Source organism: Streptopelia decaocto, assembly GCF_964273445.1.
Source record: "Streptopelia decaocto genome assembly, chromosome: 5".
Taxonomy (NCBI): Eukaryota; Metazoa; Chordata; class Aves; order Columbiformes; family Columbidae; genus Streptopelia; species Streptopelia decaocto.
The window spans coordinates 12,391,509-12,413,461 of NC_138659.1; the positions used below are offsets into that span (position 1 = coordinate 12,391,509).

The 21,953-nt window shown below is 37.1% G+C and overlaps 1 protein-coding gene across 10 annotated transcripts in view; it reads right to left on the minus strand.

Moving 5' to 3' along the window:
- The window catches only part of HOOK1 (hook microtubule tethering protein 1), a 102,471-nt gene that overhangs the window by 72,578 nt on the left and 7,940 nt on the right, over positions 1-21,953 (minus strand). For 6 of the 10 annotated variants that reach the window (XR_014184114.1, XR_014184115.1, XR_014184116.1 and 3 more), the window contains exons 4-22: positions 21,698-21,748; positions 20,108-20,240; positions 19,459-19,526; positions 18,753-18,815; positions 17,779-17,862; positions 15,092-15,258; positions 14,375-14,515; positions 12,927-13,128; positions 12,128-12,238; positions 11,791-11,878; positions 11,541-11,601; positions 10,441-10,581; positions 9,707-9,794; positions 8,893-8,927; positions 8,225-8,307; positions 7,692-7,792; positions 7,235-7,336; positions 6,044-6,112; positions 4,829-4,970 (exon numbers count right to left, since the gene is read on the minus strand). Coding sequence is in view for 1 of the 10 variants with exons in the window: in XM_082053399.1 (XP_081909525.1) it covers positions 4,812-4,970; positions 6,044-6,112; positions 7,235-7,336; positions 7,692-7,792; positions 8,225-8,307; positions 8,893-8,927; positions 9,707-9,794; positions 10,441-10,581; positions 11,541-11,601; positions 11,791-11,878; positions 12,128-12,238; positions 12,927-13,128; positions 14,375-14,515; positions 15,092-15,258; positions 17,779-17,862; positions 18,753-18,815; positions 19,459-19,526; positions 20,108-20,240; positions 21,698-21,748 (1,947 nt within the window). In the remaining 9 variants the exon portion in view is untranslated. Of the gene's footprint in view, positions 1-15; positions 4,971-6,043; positions 6,113-7,234; positions 7,337-7,691; positions 7,793-8,224; positions 8,308-8,892; positions 8,928-9,706; positions 9,795-10,440; positions 10,582-11,540; positions 11,602-11,790; positions 11,879-12,127; positions 12,239-12,926; positions 13,129-14,374; positions 14,516-15,091; positions 15,259-17,778; positions 17,863-18,752; positions 18,816-19,458; positions 19,527-20,107; positions 20,241-21,697; positions 21,749-21,953 lie in introns of those variants that run through there. The other 4 variants (XR_014184122.1, XR_014184121.1, XM_082053399.1 and 1 more) reach the window with 4 other exon arrangements.

Sequence of the window (21,953 nt, forward strand, 5' to 3'; positions counted from 1 at the left end):
AAAGACACCTGAAACTTAATTTTAAAAATCTTTATGTGAATATAAAATAATTCTTTCCAAAGGAAAATAAAACCAAGATTTTAAAATTAGTGCAATTTTTCGAATTCTATGCAACCAAGTGTTTACATTTGTTTTAAACAGAAGATGTAGACACAGATACACTGAAAACCTTAACTCCAGCCGGACTAGTGAGAGGAAGGGAAAAAGAGCAAAGAAATTAAGAAAATTACTTTACTAGACACTAACAACTTGTAAATAAGTGTTTCCATTTTATAATTACTAAACTATGTACGGCTACCTAAATAAAACATCAGTATTGCTTAAATTACTTATTTCCAAGTAAGTGTATGCTGCAGAAAATAAGGTACCCATATATATATTTTTAAAGAACAAAAAAATCAGCTAGGTGAAAATTTCTTTTCAGGTAATGTTTCTTACATCTACTATAATACAGTTGTTGCAAAAGAATCTTCTCAAAACTGCTGCCTGATCCACCTTGAGTAAAAGAACCTACTAGTTAAATTTGCATTATTGCTACAAAACACTTCCATAGTGCTTATTCTTAATCTTATATAAAAAAAATATTAAGAAGTGATATGTCAATCACAAATATTTTTGTTTCTTTGGATCTATTTTACCCGTTTTACTGGAAACTGGCTAAAGTTACTAATAATGCTGAGTAAATTCAGCAGTATTTAATGATTTCACCGCCTAATTTCAATCTGTCCCTACCTGTGCTGTCCGGGCATGATACAAATTCATCTTGCAGAGAAAAGTAGCCTCTTTCTTTGTCCTGCCTCAGCACTGGTGCATGTTGCATCAAAAAACATTGTATTGATATTGTTCTGCTGTTATATGTTGCATACATCTCAGCTGTAACACAGCAACGTTATATGTAGCTTTTTTTGTTTGATATGAATGAAATTAACATTAAAATGATACTTATTCTAATGATCCCTTCTGCACAGCCAGGTAAGCTGAAGTGAATACAACATCGTGGCTTATAATGAAACATTAATTTCTACAGATCAGTTCCTCACTCATAGGATGTAACCTAAGTTTAACCAGTTATAAAACAGCCACTCTTAAACAGGTTGTCAATACCAAAGAAACGCTGAAGTTATATTCACAACCTTAATGTTTAACAGTTTGGAGAACGTCTCAAATACGTAAGATTTTATGTAGTACCTGAAAACCGGATTTTTGGCAACCCAAACAAGACTATCAGGTGCAACCTTGCCCTGAAAAAGGCTGTTCCCTCTCTGTAGTTCTGTAATCAAATTCTTCCATCACTAGGCAGAAGACAAGCTTCCAATTAAGCGATAGGGAGGTTCTTGATCATTTTTGGTCCCAGGGTCTGCAGTTTTGAGAAGCATATAAAGACATTTGCTCCAAATTTACACTATCCTTTACCTGATATGACTACTGACACAGCTCAACTACTGTGAGAAGTACAACAAATCCATCAAGACTACTAACTAGATGAGTATTTGAAAGACGCCCATGAAAGTTTCCATGCTGTAAAGAACAAGGGTTAAGAGACCCACTCAACACCATCAGGGACAGTTTCACATTTCACTAGAACACATCTAACTACCAGGCTTCAGAAATGCAAGCATCTTGCACCGCTCAGCACCATCTCCCACCCCACTAGCAGATCAAACGAGCAATTGTACCTTAAAATACAAACCCCAATAATATCACTGCAGCAATAAAAGACCTCAAAACCCAAAAGGTAGTCCAAAGAAGAACAGAATCCTCAAGAACACAACCTGACAGACAAAACTGCCCAACAGCAGTTTGTCTGGTGTATTCTCCACTGATACCACATTTAGCATGAGACTGGCTTTTAAACAACCCCTTGTGTAGACAGAAGTTTTAAAAGAAGACATCTCTTAAATGCCTAAATGTATGGCACCAAAACCATCACCACAACTAAGAAACAACACTAGCTAAGTACTAAAAATGCATACTTCCCACTTCTCTAGCAATGCATGCAATGCCCAATTAAGAATTTAAGATGCTGGGGAAGAAAGAAATCAAAGAACAAGCCATACTGAGGGGCATACAAAATGGAAGACTACTCAAATTTCACCATTCAAAACTTATATTCTGCAAAGCTGAACCCTGCTCTCAAATCAAAGATAGCCTTAATGGTGAAGATAGACATATGCTTTCCTTCATGCATATGGTTGAATTTTAAATTACATCACAGACTGGTACAGCACCCTCAAGTATTTAGTTTAAGGGCTGCTGCAATTTTATTTTCTTTAACTACACGTATAATGAATTTGGTCTAGACCGTTTGCAAAGAAGAATGGACATTAATGGGAGAGGTGCCTGAGGACTGGAGGAAAGCAAATGTCACTCCAGTCTTCAAAAAGGGCAAGGAGGACCTGGGTAACTATAGACCGGTCAGCCTCACCTCCATCCCTGGGAAACTGATGGAATGACTTATCCTTGGTGCCATCTCAAGGCATATCAAGGATAAGAGGGTCATTAGGGCCAGTGAACATGGCTTCACCAAGGGGAAGTTGTGCTTAACCAACCTCATTGACTTTTACAAGGACATAACAAGGCAGATAGATGATGGCAGAGCAGTGGATGTGGTCTACCTTGACTTCAGTAAGGCATCTGACACAGTCTCCCACAGCATCCTTACAGCTAAACTGAGGGAGTGCAGTCTGGATGATCAGGCAGTGAGGTGGACTCAGGCAGTGAGTCGTGGTCAATGGGGCAGAGTCCAGTTGGAGGCCTGTATCTAGTGGAGTGCCTCAGAACTTAACTGGGGTAGATATTATTCAATATATTCATCAACTATTGGGATGAGGGAATAAGAGTGTACTATCAGCACATTTGCTGATGACACCAAGCTGGGAGGAATGGCTGACACACCAGAAGACTGTGCTGCCATCCAGAGACCTGGACAGGCTGGAGAGTCAGGCATGGAAAAATGTAATAAAATATAACAAAGGAAAGTGTAGAGTATTGCATCTGGGTAGGAACAATCCCAGCTTCCAGTATAAATTGGGGAATGACCTATTATAGAGCAGCTTAGGGGAAAGGGGCCTGGCGGTCCTGGTGGACAGCAGGATGACCATGAGCCAGCACTGTGCCCTTGTGGCATCCTGGGGTATACTAAAAGGGGGGTGGTTAGTAGGTCGAGAGAAGTTCTCCTTCCCCTCTACTCTGCCCTGGTAAGACTACACCAGAAATACTGTGTCCAGTTCTGGGCCCCTCAGTTCCAGAAGGACAGGGAACTGCTGGAGAGAGTCCAGCGCAGGGCAAAGAAGATGATTAAGGGAGTGGAACATCTCCCTTATGAGGAAAGGCTGAGGGAGCTGGGTCTCTTTAGCTTGGAGGAGACTGAGGGGTGACCTTATTAACGTTTACAAATATATAAAGGGTGCGTGTCACGAGGATGGAGCCAGGCTCTTCTTGGTGACAACCAACGGTAGGACAAGGGGTAATGGATTCACACTGGAACACAAGAGGTTCCACTTAAATTTGAGAAGAAACTTCTTCTCAGTGAGGGTGACAGACACTGGAACAGGCTGCCCAGGGAGGTTCTGGAGTCTCCTACTCTGGAGACATTCAAAACCCGCCTGAACACCTTCCTGTGTAACCTCATGTAAGTGTTCCTGCTCTGGCAGGGGGATTGGACTAGATGATCTTTTGAGGTCCCTTCCAATCCCTAACATTCTGTGATTAACAAGTTTCCTAAAAATATAGTTTACAACAAAAATAAGACATTTGGTAAATAGCAACACAAATTTGGTGAAAGATAGCAATTCCCTGCACCATGATTTCTGGTATCAATTTGCATTTCATCTTCTTCAGTCTAGATACTGCAAAGCTATTACAGTTCATACATTTTTCTCACTGCCAACAAGTAGCAAAATTATCTTTCATTCACCTACCCAGTACAGTTAGTTCACAATAACTAAAGTGACACTACATTCAAAAAAAAAAGGAAAATTAATTTCTATACACAGGGTTGTATAAATAGCTGGAAACAAATAGGATTCCTTCCCACCTAACCCCCTTTGTGCAAGGAAAGGCAGGGTACCAATACTCCAGACTTTTAAAACATGCCCAGACTTTTGAATTATTATCATAGCTTTTTTTCTTACACAGGGAAAGACAGCTTATTTGGCTTTAATGGATTCAACATCTTAAAGAGAGGTTTTCCTTAATGTATCTATGCAGGAACCTAACCTTCAATTTTTTAAAATGAACTTGAGATGACAAAACAAATCCTGTCTTCTGTTATATAACAAGTCAACTAGTACTAACCTTTTTTAATCTTTTTCTATAAATGCAAGTATCTTCTTCCTCTTAAAACTGTATTCTTAAAAAAAAAAAAAGTATTTTTTAAAACATCGTACCAACCTTTTAATTTTCAGAAGAGCCCAGCAAAAATGGCCAGTACTGCCAGTTTCCTGAAGTACATTTTTGCATAACAACTTCCCATTACAGAAGTCAACTTTCTAGCCCAAGCCCATTAAATAAAGTTTTAAATATATAGCGCCAATTTCTATATTTACAATATATTCTGAAGGCAAATATAAATCTTTTAAGTTGTGCTTGTAAATACACACTGCAGTTATTAAATCTACTTCTACTTGGAAAGCTAAGTACTACCTTTTAGACACACCACTGATCAACTTTATCACCACTTGATCAGTTCTGATGTTGAATTTGCAGTTGCCCACCATTTTAACCTTCTTTTGCATCAAGTAGTTAAAGTGGAAGCTATAAAGCATTTAAGGACACTTTAGCATATAGGTTTTCCTCATGGTCCTTCCGGCTTAATCAGATGTTGCACCTGGTACTTTAACAGTGAGATTCCTTCTGGTATTGGTGACATGACGCTGTTGAGCTAGGAAGGAGCGTCCAGGACCATCTCTGCAAGCACCGCTACTGCCAACCAGTCTGGATTCCATACCTAGCTTCTGTAGAGTTAGGCTCTGCAAATAAGCGAAACGACATTTACACTATAGCAAAAACTGGACCAAAAAAAGGTCATCTTACATGCACAAAGCTCATGCTTACTCAGTATGCACACAGAATTTCTTTTACTGTATTTCTTATATGCCCTCTTGCTACCATAAAAGGTACGAACCAATGCTAAAAAAATAAGACTCATTCACATTGAATGTGTTAATTTTAACTTAATAAAGGAACAACTTTACAATAAGCAAGCTATTTAATTTTACTTTTTTTTTTTTGTTCATTCCAGTCTTTATGAAATCCTATTTAAACATTGCTTCATATAAAGATTAAGAACTTCCTCCAGTCCTTTTCACAGCAACCTAACATCAAACATTCTAACAACCTTTGCAATGCTGCTGCAGGATGAGAAGACGCTTTAGCTTTTTTCCCCACAAATACTGTCCTAAAGACACTGAACATCTACGGCAGGAGTCTGGAAACCTTTTGAACCTTTTGTCTCAAGTCCAAAAACTCCAACAACAAATGCCATTGAACAATCAGAAATCTAACCTGCTAAATCCAAGAAGAAACTTGTGGCAGCAAATAGTATATTACTAACATGGAAGTCATGGCCTATACTTACTTCTAAATCTCCTGTTCTAAAGCACAGAAGACAAACAGAAAACATAACAAAAGCTTTAAAAAAATAGATTACTTATAATATTTTTCCTTTACACCGCTATAAAAAATGATGATGCTGGTATCTCCTAAGTTACATGAACAGGATTGGAAATTCCAGCTATAACTCGCTCAAGTTTGCCTTCTGGCTTAAAGTCAGAATTAGCAAGTGGAAGAGTGATCTCATTTTAAACTGCAATCCTCAAGGCTTTTCTCCTCTCCTTAGTTCCCTGTTTTATGTGTGAGGCTGTGCTAATCTGCAAGGTGGACTCTTGTGCCACAAGTAGCTAAACTGTTAGCCTTCTCTCCTAAGCATCATTTTATAATGAATCTACAAAAGAAAAAAAAGTGATGTAAGATTTAACTGTCAAAATTGGCAAAATGTGTTCTTGCGATTTCTGAGATACCAACAAGTGAACTTTTGACCCACCTTGTTATACCATGCAGTTACAATAAGCTTTTCCTCGTAATCACGTAACTTAGCAAGTTTGTATTCAGCCTGCAAGCAGACAATAGAGAAGAAAATCTCAGTTAAAACGCAAAAATATTCTTCATAAACTTATTGAGTCCATTGACTGAAATAAAAACATACAGCAGAAATGCTTAAAAATGCAAAATAACTAGAAAGCTTAGAAGTGTAAATAAAGATATTTCCATAAATGACTATGAGAGAAGTTTAGACCATTTCAAGAAGAGGCAAAACTTTACACAAGTTGCACTTTAACTTGGAAACATACTTCGAGAGGGTGTCTGTGTGTGTGGAGAAATGCATGAAAGTCTACAGTGTATCAGAAAGTCTATCAATAATTTCGTTTTTTTTTTTACCTGAAAGTCAAAGACAAGAATGTACCTCTAGTGGCTGAATATTCTTGTGTTACTGAATTGCTATTACATTTAATTGCAATATAGTATACTTATCTAGTATGTAAAAGAAATCTGCGGCCATGGCATTTATAAAGTCAGACCTTCTAGGCTACTAACTCATGTTGAGGAATTTTGCATTTTCTCAGGTAACTATTCTAACCAGTCCTATCAATATTACTATTAGAACTGAATGTAGCATTTCCCATTTCTTTTTTTTTTTTTCTTTATTCTTGGACTCCTGTCAACAATCCTTTCAGGATTTCAGCCACAGTTTACTGACTTAATAGGTTTTACTCTTCTTTATAGATTCAAGAACTCCAGTACATGAAGCCACTGATTGATCAGAGGTCTACTAAATTCAAGTAATTGCTCAAACACTGAGTCCCTCATATGAACAAAGATACAGTACTACTGAAAAAGGCCAGACTCTGCAGCTCTGTACAAGTTACTGTAACATTGCAAAACTATTTGTCTTATCAAGTATTTCACTTATAGATTTTTCAGAGGGTTTACAAAGAATCCAAACTAGAATTTCAGTTCTATATTGAAAAGCACTGTTGAAAAGTACAGACTTCTATTAGGCTGCAAGGTTAATTAAGCCAAAATAAAAATCTCTAGGTTTGACAGTCTGTGCAGTTTCTATAATTGAATGCAGCATTGAAGGGGACTGGATCATTAAGAAACAGTAACTTGAGCATCTAATATCAGAGACAGTAGAATATACTAAAGTTATTATTACATATATGTAAATGTTTACCTCTAGTGCTTCAATTTTTTTGTCTTTCTCCATTATCTGTTTTCTGAGCAACATAATTTCTGCTGATGCTGGATTTAGCTTAGGGTCTAAGGTTTTTATCACCTGTACAAAGCAAAAAAACCCCATTATGAGTCAGGTTTGATTCTCAACAGCTCTGCATCTCATCTGCTCCCTGTAGAAATATGAAAACAGACTGAGCACTAGTCAGGTAATTATGATGAGAACTAGGCTGTTACACCGCAGAACAGACGATATCAAATGGTGCAAAGGAATAATACATCTCATGCTTTAGCCTAAAACCCATTCTCATACACTTAAGTGACAGCAATTGGGCAATTTAACTAAAAACGCAACATGCAGCCACTAATTTTAATTGGGAGGTAAACACACGGGACTCAAATCAATCTGTTTACAACTTACAGGAAGTAATGTATACGTTCAGTAACAGGCCACTCACATTTCTTGCTTTCTCAAGGTACATTTTATATCTTTCTTCCATTGCTTTCATATCCTCATCTTTTTTTCGCAAAGCTGCTTCCAGCTCTCCAATCTTCTGGGCTATTTACAGAAATTATCAAAGACATACAAAATAAAAATCAACATGGTACTTTCAAGGCTTCTGTGTTCTCTTTAACCACCCCTCCGCCCTAACATTTTAGCTACTACACGATTTCTGAAGTTCCTATTTCTGTTTCACTTGTACCCATAAGGTCCCACTTGACACTGAATTCCCATTTTGAACAGCACCGTTCAACAAAACTAAGCCTCCAGGAACCTCTCCCTGCCCACTACCATGTGCAAGAAACTCCTCCCCCTGCCCCCATTTCAGGTTTAAAGCTGCACTGCAGCAGAAAGCCTTATCCAGACAAGTATCCCATAGCCCAGTGGCCACAGGAATAATTTCAGAAGAAACACACGAGTCTCTTTAAAGGAGAAACCAAAAACAACCACACAACCAAAAAAACCAAACCACCACACAAAACAACTTACGGTTCTGACTAATATCAGGATGGAGTTCTGCAAGATCAGCTTCTTTCTTCTGTAACTCATCATGAACTTCATTTAATTTTTCCCTATAAATGAAAGTCTGGACTAAGGATAAAGTTCACAAATAATTCTGTGCACAGTTTTAGGAGCTGAAAGTTGAAACTTGATGGTCAAAGTGCTTAAACAACTCTGGCAATTCTTTTAAGTTTAAATAGAAATATTAGCAGGTATTTTAAAAGAACCATAAAAAGTTTTGAGTTCTGAATTGAGTCTCATTTACCTAAAGCTAGAAAACAAGAACAAAACAACCAAAAAACCTTCAAGCATCTCCTTAGCAGGACCTACATCAGCTGAAAGGATGGAAGTATTTAAGAAGAATGAAATGTGTTTTCAGTCCAGTAACAGTGGATGGTTCTAGCAGGCTGTTGTTGAATCAGAACAGTTAAAATGCTATTGGTGACAGAGATACAGTTAAGTGGATACTAGTACTACAAGATTCTCATGATCAGAGTTGACAAAACTACAACACTTAGCCCACTAAGTACATGATTCTCAAATCAAGTGGCTTAGAAAAACAAGACATCCCTACAAAGACTTATGCAGTTTCTGTGTTACAATAGTCAAATTATTTAGCATAAATAAGCTATGGTGGATGCATGTGGCTTACTTACATGTGTGCTGCCAATTTCTGCTTCAGGTTACTAGACTACAGAAGGAAAGAGTTAAAACTGAGTTACATGTCAGTATTTCATACTGTGAAATGTTGAAGTGCTCTTACAAATCAGCCAAGAATACTTAGCACACCTAAATAAGTCAAACCAAATAAATCCTAAGAAAACTGCATTTTTAATGCATTTTTTGTACTGCACAGATACCAGTTCCAGCACCTGTTTCCTTTAACACTATCCTCTTCACTATACCACCACTTAACGATAAAATTAGAGATTTTTAAAAGTAAAGTGAAGTCAGAAGAGTTACAGTTCCTTAAAGAAGGAATCACATAAAACAAGAGCTTTTCAACTGAAATGCAATTGGTGTGGAGGTCTCATGGATTCGTACTATAGTGACTAAATTCATCTGCACTGAATACAGCAGAGCCAAGTCTCGGCTACACAAACTTGGGGAGCTGTTTTCATGCAGGAGAGTTTTTACAAGGCATTGAACAGCATCAGTTGTTTAAGGTATTTGCTTGTAAGGTCTTTTGAAAGGTGTATGTTTGTTCATGTTGCGGCGGTGGGTTGGGTGACCCAAATGGGCTTCAGAGCTTGCTCACTCTTACTACTGCATGAGGCAGTGCTTTTCAAACTAAATTGAAAAAGAAAAAAAGGCACTAAACCACAATCCTGCCTTCTTAGTAGTTATCAACACTAGACACACTGAAAAAGAAGCAGTGCATCTAAATAAATGACTTAATGTTATGCTGAAGGATTTTAAATAAAACTGACAAGATGTCTTTAAGGTCAAGCAGCTTGAACTTTCACTTACTCCTTCAGACTTGGATCCCTGTTCCTGTAAAGTCTTTTGCAGATCTTCCATCTGCTGTTGTAATTCTCCAATACGCTCTTCATTTAGCCTTTTAGGAAGAAAATATCGTTATCACCTATCTAAATAGATCATAAGAGAACTAGACTTTTCTGTTTCATGTCTGGATGGTAATTTTTCAGACAGTTTACCCAGCATGACTTAAACCACAAAGAAACTGATTACAAATGCATTTAGCTTGAATTGAACTACTGAAACAAACACATGGCAACTTTATTAAACATTTTATAATGAAAGACCTAGAATAATTTTAAAGTTTTAAAAAAACTTAACTACATAAAATTCTCATATTGTAGTAAACTGCTTTCAGCATTCATTAAATGAGAGAAATTCAGACCATATCCCAGTGTTACAACATGATTAGTTTGAAGTTCTAGAAATGAGTTTACATCCATTCTTGGTCTACCAAGAAACATTCAGAGTTAAGAAGAGTGTCCTATAAGCAACCCTTCCTTCAGAGTACACTAGCCCCAGATGTACCACATTTCACACCACCACATTTATGCTACTTTCCTTCTTGCTTGCTTCATAACCCGTTGTTAATGATTACACTGGTGACAGAAAAAGCATAACTGGCTTCCTGCAGAGTGCTACACTACAAATGCAAGCCACATAGGTGCTCCGAAAGTACAGAAATCACATTTTGCAATATCTTAAGATGCTGTTTCACCCATCACCTTTTCTCAGTTTCTAGTTCGTTCACTGTCCGATGCTTTTGCTCCAGCTGTTCCTGGAGCTCTGTAATACGTTCGTTTTCTGATCCCTCCTGTTTTAATAGAAGCATCTTATTTTCATGCTGCAGCCGAATAAACATTTCTCTGAATCAGAAACAACAAAAAAAGTCACTGTTAATTAAGAAATAGGTGACTAAGAATAGGACGTAATACTCCCATTTGCTCCCCCAACCTTAAACTGAGAGAAACAAGTTTTGCTTAAGGATATAGTTGGAGTAACAATGTGATTCTTTATTAAAAGTTAAATTATAATTTTCAAACACCACAATAGCTTAAGAGATATGAACAAAGTTTTAAATTAAGTCACTCCAAACTCAGATTTTATTGTGCCTTCATATTTCACTCTGCCAGACTTCAAAAGTAACCTTACCTAGCCTTTGGCTGTTCTGTCTTAGTTGCTGTGTACTATTTATTTATTCTGTCAGTGAATTATCAACTGATACATGGGGGTCCAGAGAAGCATCATGGAGGGAAAGCAAGAAGTAGGATACAGAATCATGTTGTCAAAAAAACAACCTTTCACAAAAAATCTGGAGAGAGTCCAGCGCAGGGCAACGAAGATGATTAAGGGAGTGGAACATCTCCCTTATGAGGAAAGGCTGAGGGAGCTGGGTCTCTTTAGCTTGGAGAAGAGGAGACTGAGGAGTGACCTTATTAATGTTTACAGATACATAAAGGGTAAGTGTCACAAGGATGGAGCCAGGCTTTTCTCGGTGACAACCAATGATAGGACAAGGGGTAATGGGTACAAACTGGAACACAAAAGGTTCCACTTAAATTTGAGAAGAAACTTCTTCTCAGTGAGGGTGACAGAGCACTGGAACAGGCTGCCCAGGGAGGTTGTGTCTCCTGCTCTGGAGGCATTCAAGACCTGCCTGGACGCCCTCCTGTGTAACCTCATCTAGGTGTTCCAGCTCCAGCAGGGCTATTGGACTGAATGATCTTTTGAGGTCCCTTCCAATCTCTAACGTTCTGTGATTCTGTAAAAAACATTATGCCCCACCTATAAAAGCTTCCAAACCACCTCAACCTTTTCACCTTACCTATATTCCACTGGCAGAATTTCAGCAGCAAGATTCTCATGGCTTTTAACATGAGATGCACCTGAAATTGGAAGTTTAATTTAGTAAACTTTAGTAAACTTTAGTAAACTTTAGTAAACTTTAGTAAACTTTAGTAAACTTTAGTAAACTTTAGTAAACTTTAGTAAACTTTAGTAAACTTTAGTAAACTTTAGTAAACTTAAAGAAAACACTACTATACATAGAAAAGCCTCCAAAAGTAAAGCAATACCTGTTTGACTCAGGTGATCCTGCTGCATTTGTGAAAACCGGAGCTCTTCATTTGTCTCTTTTAATGTATCACACTGTACTATCAGCCTCTAAGAAGATATATTTGAAGCGGAATTAAGTCAGACTGCACCACTTTAAGACCAAATAACATTAAGCAGGTGTAGTACTAAGACACACACATTTTAAGATATCTTTTGTTTTACATGTGTATACACACACACATGGCCCTAAGCTTCATTTTTATGGTAGCACTACTTCTGGGAAGGTTTTCCTCAAACAAAGCAATTGAGAGCAATTCATTAGGTGTTCAAATAAACTCTCGTTCAAGAGAGATTTACCTCTTTTTCTTTGATCAAAGCTTCATGTTTTTCTTCAAGTCGCTTCATTTCAAATGCTAGCTTATCAGCTCTTTTTGATTCTTCAGACAGCTTGTTATGAAGCTCCTGGACCTTTTCATAAAGAGACTATATTCAGCACATTAATATTTTAAGTTGCTACCTTTAAAAGCTGTGTTAAAGCCTCCACTCCTGCCCAGGTCAGCAATATAAACAGCTGGTTCTCCAAGCCCGGGGGAGTGGAATAAGACCAGGCAGTGGTTTTGTTTGTTTGTTTTGGCTTTTTTGATTGGTTGGGGGGGAGGATTGTTTGTTCGTTTTCCTTTAGTATTGGTTTTGTTTTGCTCCCTCTTTTACATATATATTTAACTCCTGTATCACTTCATGACTACTGAAATAAGGGAAATCAGAATAAAACTTGTACAGTTTAAAATAAATTTATGTGAAGTGAAGAATATTACATACAACTGGTCTGAGTAATAGCTGAACAACCTCTCCCAGGCACACAAATTACCTCAGTTAAAGTAATGAAGAAAAGCCTGCAAACCATGGACAACCAATCAGTTGAGATGGCAACTACAGTTAATCTTGTTAACTTAATAAACAGGGAAAAACAGAAAGTGAGTGGCAGAGTATAAAGGAGTTTTCACAAATTAGAAGTTCTAAGGGGACAATAAGGTTAAGTCCATGGGCTATTAAGCTGTTGATTTTTTTTTTATTGAAACATAATTAAAATAATTTTATTTAGGTAAGATGACTTTCTGAGGAAAAAGCAACATCTTCAGTGTAGATGCAGCCTCACCTGTCTTTTGTAGGTTTCTAGCTGGGTACGAGCTGCATTGGCTTTCTTCAGTTCATCCTCCAGACTGACTGTATTGTGCATATACATCATATTTGTTTCTTGCAGAGATTTGACTTGTTTGCGGAAGTCATTCAGGTCCTGTAGCTTTTTACGATAAACTTCAACAGTTGATTCCAGCTTACTTGCCTTGTCTGCAGTACTCCTTAAAGTATAAACAGGAATTAGAAGAATGAGTGTGTTTCTTCAGAAGATTAAAAAAGGCTGAATTCTACTTTCATGCACATTGAAGCTATTTTCAAGGGAAGATGTAAGGTGCTTAACAGCACTTAAATCTTACTGCTTTATTTTACAACACATAATCAATGCAAACTTGAATTTTGCAAAGATTGCTTATGAAAACTGAAATCACCACAGGGTTTAAGTGGGAGTAAGACTGACATTCATATTCCAGAAGTACAAGCAAGCGTTAGTCTATCAAGTATCTCTAGCAAATTCTGTGGGGTGCATTGCAAAGGCAGCACAACATCCTGTGCTAGATAATACCCAGTAAGGAAAAACACGCAGATGTTCTCATTGTGGGGTCATACATAATTCTACACAGTTAGAACATAACTGCACTATGAAAATGATCATTAGCATAAATGACCACATATTACCAGCTGATCATTAACCCAAATCTATGTGGTAAGAAAATATTCGGATCATAAATACAAATTAATTTCAATATTTGTGTTTAATATCTGCAATCTCGTATCACTAGAAGCTAGTACAAGGAAATTATGTAAGAAAATCTATAGTTAAGATTTGTTTCAGATGGTATTTAAGAACCACTATAAGGCAAACACCTGAAACCATGTTCCTTTCCATGTTTTACTCATGCTATTTTATGAATAAAATAGCATACCTGCTTTTCAATATGATTTGCTTCAGATATTTCGTGAGTGGAATTTGATTCTCATCAAGCTCGTGTTTTCATCTTCATTTTGTTCATCATGTTGCTAACTTAAACTTAGCCAAGAATGCGGACACTAAAAGTTATGTTGAAGTTCTAGCTGCATATATGCTTTTGTACATTAGAAAAGGCAGCCTCTTGCAAAAACAGTCCCCTTAATAAGAAGGCACACACTCTCCCATAAAAATTTCTTAATTCTTGCAGAACTTCACCTTCCATCCCACATGAAGAACAATTTCTGTATTCATCAATCCTGCTTTACAGAACAATTCCTTGTTGCTATTCTTATGCAAACAATAGAGGTTATGCCTGAAAGCTTGTACTCCATCTCTGCTTTTTCAGAAGGTCATTTTCCAACATTTATTTTGGATTTCAATCAGATAAGATCTATCTGCAGAAGTAATGGCTCTGAAAAAAGTCTTGTTAAATACAAAGCCTTTGATTTAATCATTAAGTCCTCCTAACGTGTGTGTGAGGAGCTACCTCTATAACATACCTAAGAATATCATTTTCATCCTTCAAGGCTCTAGATTCTTCTGCCAAAGAGGTTAGTTCATTGTTTCTATGTTGCAGTTCAATCAGTTGTTTTTCTAGGTCTTCACAATGGACACGATAATCATCTTTTGCAGCTTCAAGCCTACCAGATCAAAAACAGGAACTCTGTTAGGAACTCACTGTTATTACACATTTTTAATTTAGTGGTAGAACTATTAAAAGCAAGACAAAAGAAACCTATTGATTTTAGTAGCCAGAAAACAGTACTGTAAGGATGGAACATTCTGTCTACCTGTTAAATCATAATGTATTGTATGCTGCAAATTTACATGAAAAGTGTTTTTTTTTCCCTACCCATAGGGATCACATGGAGAAATAAATACTTACAAGAAACCGGTGCAGTAAAGAAATAGTGGTTGGGGGAAGTGGGGCTTAAGGGTTTGTTTCATTTACACAGAAATCACTTTGGCACACATTGTTTGCTTTCCATCGCATTTTCTGAAGTGTCAAATGGCTACTATGGCAATTATAAAGTAGTAATTTCTACAATTAACAGTTACACTTTAAAGTTAAGGGCTGTCTTTAAAATGTTTATACAGTAATAGAAAGTTTTCCTAGAAGAAGATATTGAGGTGGAAAATCGTGAAGGAGCACCAGAAATTCTCAGGATATATTTGACATGACAAGTGAGGGATTTCTGAGAGAAATCATTTCATACCTGAAGTTTTCTTCTTGCAGTTGTTCCAGCTGCAACTGTGCATGAAAATACTTCTTTGCAACCACATTATTTGGATCATCAATAGAGTCATCTAAGTGCTCTAGCCTGTCATTCATAATCTCAGTTTCTGACACCAAGCTGTTTCTTTCATCCTGGAGGGCAGCCACCTGGTGCAGATAAAACAGCGTCAACATTGTCAGACCTGTCCAGCTGGGAAGAACTGAAGCAAGACAGCTGTATATCACCAAATTAGTTTATGGAAAAGGTTGAGCATTTAGAAATTTTAGAATGTAATTTACATAAGCATACTTGAGCATACAGATGCTTTAGTGAATGACAGTTATGAAGTACTAGAGGAAAAGTCCCTCTACAAACAGACAAATTTTTGGAACTGAAACCACAGTAAAGGCAGACAATGTGATATGGAGAGAAACTAGCAGCTTCATTGAAAAGAACACCATGGACACCATACAGAAAACTGTAAGGATCGGTGCAAAGGTGCTCTCCATCTTGCTGGTACTTCACAATCAGCAGCAGGATGGCGCTGGGCAGCACACTAACACAGCACTGCCGTGCACTCAGCACTGAATGGTCACGCAAGAAGCGGTTTCAGGCGCCATAAGCCAGTAAGCACACACGCAAAAAAACCTCAACAGCTTCATACAGAGCATGCATTTCTTGCAACTATCAAACAAGTTTAATATCGGAAGTGTTCACAGCTTAAGCAAATGAGAACAACATTTCATTGAAACAGTAAGTACCATTAACAGCCATAAAAATGGGAAAGGATTAAGAGGATAGAACCTTTAAAGGTTTTCTAGTGAAAGCTGTTGTGTTAATTTTAACATCCTGTCAAACATAAGAGCATGTAGCGTGTGTTAGTTAACTGGCATTTAAACAGGGACAATATGCTTTTTGGGTTATGTTTTCCTGAATCATACAGAAAACCTACCTTTCTTTTACTCTTGGAAAATATCAAGGAAGACTGAGACCTTACAAGTGAATTTATTAAGAATTAGTTTAAATAAAAAGCGTCAGTCAATATTATGGCTTCAAAGAAATAAATTAAAAAACATAATGGTGACATGATTAAACATCAGATATAACCTGGAGTATGCAATATTAAGAAACAGTTTGTGATCATCATTTACAAATCTGTCAAACTGATGTAAAAAATGAAGTAGTAATTAATCTACCACGTCACCAGAATGTGGCTTCCTAGGTTCACTCCTTTTTCCACGCCAGATGTCACTTGACTAAAACACCTCCCAGTATTAAAGAATTATGATGTCATTAACTCATCTGTTTATACTCAGCACTACCTTTCCCTGGAACACTTTTCATGCCTTCACCTGGCCCACACTACGTAAAAGCAAATGGTTTTCCATAAGCTATCACTAATGAATACAGAAATCTCAGAAGATAAGTTTGTGCGAGACAAGACAAAGCCTGGGCCTTCTCTATTGAGACAATTTAATTCTTCTAATGGAAGCAGAAAGTGCAAGTAAATTGTTATCCCAGCACCCTTAGAAGTGAAGCTTTTGAACAGTGAACACACTTTCTGAAGTTTAATGACTAATCTGCGAGTTCAGCTGTCAAATCAATCCTCTTGCCCACTTAAAAGAAATCATTTTCTCCTGCAGATTCTGCTCTCAAGCATTTTTAGATTTCTGCTTTCACTAGGAAGCCTTACTACTTTTATTTCTTCTTGAGGCAGTATCAATTCAATTTTAAAAACTTCCTGGGAACGAGCTGCTTTATATGTGAATGTGAGTATTCTACTTTTTCAGTCATCATTACCTTTAAGAAATGTAAAACTGGGCTCTGGTTTTGTGGTGTTTATGGGTTTTTTATGTCACCCATTTTGGTTTTTTGGATATGGCACCCAAATGTTCACTTTGCACAGATTCAAACCTGAGATAAACTGCCTTAACAGGTAAACCTCTTCCTATTCTCAGATTTTAGTCCCATACAAGAGAAATCAGACTTCGTGATAACAAATGGATTTTTTTTCTTTTCTTCAAAAAGTTGATTTCAATGCAAGTTCCTGTTTATTGTTATGAAATCCTCTCTCCTCTTTCTAAAAAGTGACTTGAGTAACTTCTATATCCATTAAAAACAAAAGCATGCCTATTATTAGTGAGGTCTGAAAACGTCAGCAAAGAATTATTCATTTCCACTGTTTTTATTTCCTGAAATATCCTCCATGTTGCAACTGTGTACAACAGAAGGTTAGCAGATTTTTAATACATTTCAAATTTTAGTCTTTCATCAGCTCCTAGTGAAAACAGCATCACTTTCCTATGGTTAAATCTAAAGACTGATTATTACATTAACTGGATTTTTTGAACACAGTTCATAAGATGAGAGGAAGCAGTAATTAAAAATCAAATGGGCAGTTTTTAAAGTTATTATAATATTGTTTTGATGGTTACCTGCTACTAAGGCTAAACACAAAGCTAGCAGACCAAACCACCTTCCAGTTAGCAGCTGGCACAGGACCTCAGCTTACAGTAATTGCATTTTTAAGTACAGAATGGTTGCTTTTCTCCCCACAAACAGCTAAGAATTCTCATAGAAACCTATACAAATGCAAAATTACCTTTGCCCTTCAGAATTTCTGCATCTTAATAGCAGCACCACTACATATTGAAAAAAAAAAAAATAAGCAGCTTGCTGTTTCTTACCTGTAAATCTAGCTCTTGACATCGTTGTGCCAACTCTTCTTTTTCTGCTAGTGCTTCCTGAAGATCTTCCAAAGCTTTTTTAAGCTTTTAAAAAATAACATAGTCAATCATTCTGGCCCATATCCAAAGTAGTCAGAGTTCTAACTTCCAAAATGTCTCAACTGGTTGTACCAATTTTTTATGAAGGATGTTAGCTGCACTCACTGACACAGAAACCCATATATATATATATATATATATACTGTTAGATCGGGATCTCTGTTCATTTCAGCTGCATTTTAAATGACTACCACATGGAATAAGTGAATTATTGAAACTCAGAGTAGCATCCAGATTTAACACAACATCTTAAGCAACAAGCATGGCAAACCAAACACAGGAATACTCATGTTCTCACAATTTTAAAATACTTGCATATTAAATCAAATGGCCTTTGACTGAGGGGCAGGTACTTTTACAGACAACTTCATTTTATGTACAACATCCGTAGTGTTCAGGTTATCAAGGATATTCATCAACCCTAAAAAAAAAACTAACCCTGAAGTGTTTGGCCTGAAATGACTGAGCCTTGATGAACCCCTAGTTCTTCTTGAGGTTTGCACTGGCCAGTTTTACACCATCCAGGAAGATGACATAGCAGTCACTGCATTGTTTTTAAAGAAGTTATAAAATAGCTTAATTAGCACTGAAAACTATCATTACTTTACTGTATATTCTCTGCCTACATCAGTATGTTGCTTTGCATTTGGTGAACCAGGATGCTCTAATCAGATTAGCTCCAAGTGGAAAATAGACCAAGCAGTTTGTCCAGATAGAAAACAAAAGAGTAAAATTTATTGTTAAGATTTTGGATTTGGTTTGTTTTTTAACTTTTAGAACTGGAGAGGAAGAACAGCCCTTGTCTTTATTTAAGGGATGGCAAGATACCAATTTATGGTTCAATAATTTGTTAGCAACAAATATTAGGCAGTTACCTGCTGTTCCATTTCACTTGATGCATCACTTGTGGAAGGACCCATTGTTTCCTTGCTCATCAGCTACAGAAAGAGCCGACAGGAAAAGAGGGTTAAAATTAGAGGTTAAATATCTGTAAATTCACAGTCTGCTAAGTAACAACTGTATTGAGCACCATGTCCTTGCAGTCCTTCAACATATGCAAACAGATTAATAATAAAAGTAATAAAGCAAAACCACCTCATGGTTCATAAAGGATTTAAACAAATCTATAATGACTTTTTTTTTTACCTTCCCCACTTCCCAAATTAATCAAGTTACAAGTAACATCTTATTGGATGAACCTGTGATCTGTTGAAGTTATTGCTACCTCCCAGTCAAGCCAAAACACAGTGAACCAGAGGACAGGACTTCACTTAACTAATTCAATAGTTATCACACTTCTTTGTGTCTTGTTAATTGCCACTAAGCAAACAACGGCAACATTAACACAGCTCTCACTGATCTCCAGTACAAAAATGTATACATAGCAAGCTTGCCAACAACTAAAGGGCTTTTCTTCTTACTCGGGAATTACAGTATTATTTCTAGACCTTCTCCATTTCTAGACTTTCTCCATTTCTAGACCTTCTCCAGACCTTTGCTTGGATGAAAGGATTCACAAACATCAACAAATGGATATTTGTCTTCTCAACTGAGAGCATTAGGCTATGAATTATTACTCACCTCTTGAATGGCAGTCATGACAACATGCTGAACAGACTCTTCAAGGGTCATGATCTTCTCTATGTGCTCTGTGAAAAAGAATTTGTAGTGACTCCTGGCCATGTTCATCTTGATGGCTTGAGTAATATGACATACCATTTGCACAAAAATCCAGAAGAAACTGTTCCTACAAAGCCCCTTCACAACAGATAGCACTCTTTATACAGAGCACAACCATTAACCAGCAACATTATTATCCAATAATATAGTAGATATGCATAACATATTATCATCTCTTTAAGGAACTCAATCAATTCAATCTCAAGCCTCTGCTGATAAATAAAATACATTTTCTAATGTAAGTTTTTAATTTAATGTGCTTGATTTGTATTTGAATAGTAAGTTTTGGGTCTCAGTACATACTTGAACAAGAATGAATAATCCAAACACCCTTCAGATTATCTTTTTAAATCTACCTTGAACAAAGTTTGAGTTTTATTCACAGACATTTCCCATAGACTTGGTGCATTTCAGTGAACTCCACTTTGAGAACAGGCATGCAACACAGCGACTTTTTTGATAAATAAGAAAAAACTTTATACATTTCTTCCACCTCAACACTCCCCTGAGGCAGTCTGCTGGTTGCTGAACATATTAAGGTAGCGTGTACCTTGTTTCCTTTCACAGTTGACTGCACAACCCAAAATAAGCTGCAGAAGCCTGCCCAGTTCAGTGGGATCTGAGTTCTCTGATATCCGGTTTAAGTCTGGAATAAGCTCTTCTGAAATCTGCTGACCCAAGAACTGTGCGGGGGGGAAGAGAAGAAAAAAAGTGGACTCCTGCTTTTGTATCATGTAAGAAATACAGACTCAGCACATTATCCAGAGAAAATGGTCTACTAATAAAGTTTGTTACTGTAAAACTTGTGGAAGGGAAAGATCTTAAACATTAAATGAGGAAATATACACTAAAATATCAGCTTATGACAGAGCACAGAGATAGCAGTATCAGATCAGGAAATCTGAAGATGCCCAGACAACACAGACGTCTTTAACTCATCTGTTAGAGGGCTTCATACATGGAAGCCAGATGTCACACACTGAGCCTCTCTTGAGCCAGCAAAGACCCTGCCCAATGTCTGTCTCCAGCCCTCAGTGCGAACGTGTGTTTGGGGAAGGGGCACTCAATCCACTGCAGCCAAAGACCTTTCCCATACTTGGAACCCCAGAATTTTCTCTGATTGAGTCCACATTTAAACTAAAATAGACAGCATTAAAAAAATATATGCAAAACACCTATCAATTAATTAGTGCAATGAAGTTAGGCACTATAGTAAGAGTTCCATAAGATTGTTGTGGCAAACCCACAAGTTTTGAAAGTCAATTAACTGGTAGGTTAGTTAACTGACCACTTATGCAAGAGAAAGCAAAACTAGTGCATTAAAAGTTGTTGGGCCAGACCACAAATATGAAGAACTAATTAATTCTACCAACATTAAAAAAAATGAAATGCTTCCAAATTCAGTTGCTCCCCAAGCCTTCAAAAGGCTCCTTGGAAGCCTGAGGATGTTCTACTTCTGGGCTGGCCAGGGAGCCCCAGTCCTGGCAATACAGAAGGGCTCAGCACCTGCTATCACAACTAATCCCAGGTGAGACCAGGAAGCCAGAAGATGATCTGGCAAGTTTTTCTATATCATACCCTTTAAAAAACTCTAATCAAGCACCATGCAGAATTCAGCATTTTTTTTTTTAACTCAAAATTCAGCACCCTTTAATGGCTACTGTACTCACCCTGCATGAGAGAGAACAAACTATAAGTTTTACTACGCCCAGGGGATTTGTAACTTATCTCCCAGCTTCCAAGCAAGTACCATCAAACCTAGACTAGGGTTGCAAAAGCTGTTGTGTAGAAAAGGATTAAAACTTCACTACAGAAGAGCAAATAAGAATGTCCACACACAAGTCAACAGGATTCCGCACCTCAGGCCTTATAATATTAACCTGGGCAATGACACAGACATGGTTTCTAGATTATACTCCAAGAGTCTTACCTAAAATACACTTACTCAAATTAATGTTATGTTCACTCAGGCCTCCCACTTAACCAGGTAATTATCATATACTTCCTGCCAACAAAAAAATCCTAAAAATAAATGACTTTGCCAAGAGAAAAAGTAACCACACCTAGGCTAAGGAGGACAATAATCATAATGTTTAATGATCAGAAAAACAACAACAACAAAATGCTGCTTTTTCCTTACCTCATGATAGTAGTCCATAATTCCTTGCAGAATCTTCTTTAGATTACTGGACTAATTGTTGCACATGAAAGATAAGGTTATAGGCTTTTATTAAAATTCTTAATTTTGCTGAAATAAAATAATAATCTATAATAATATGTTCCCATAGCAGCTCTATCGGAGGAGCTTGTAATGACAGGGGAAGAGAAATACCACAAGAGAAAATCCTCATGCAGCAATGCTGGAAGGCACTTAAACTGTCAACAGACAGTTCAAG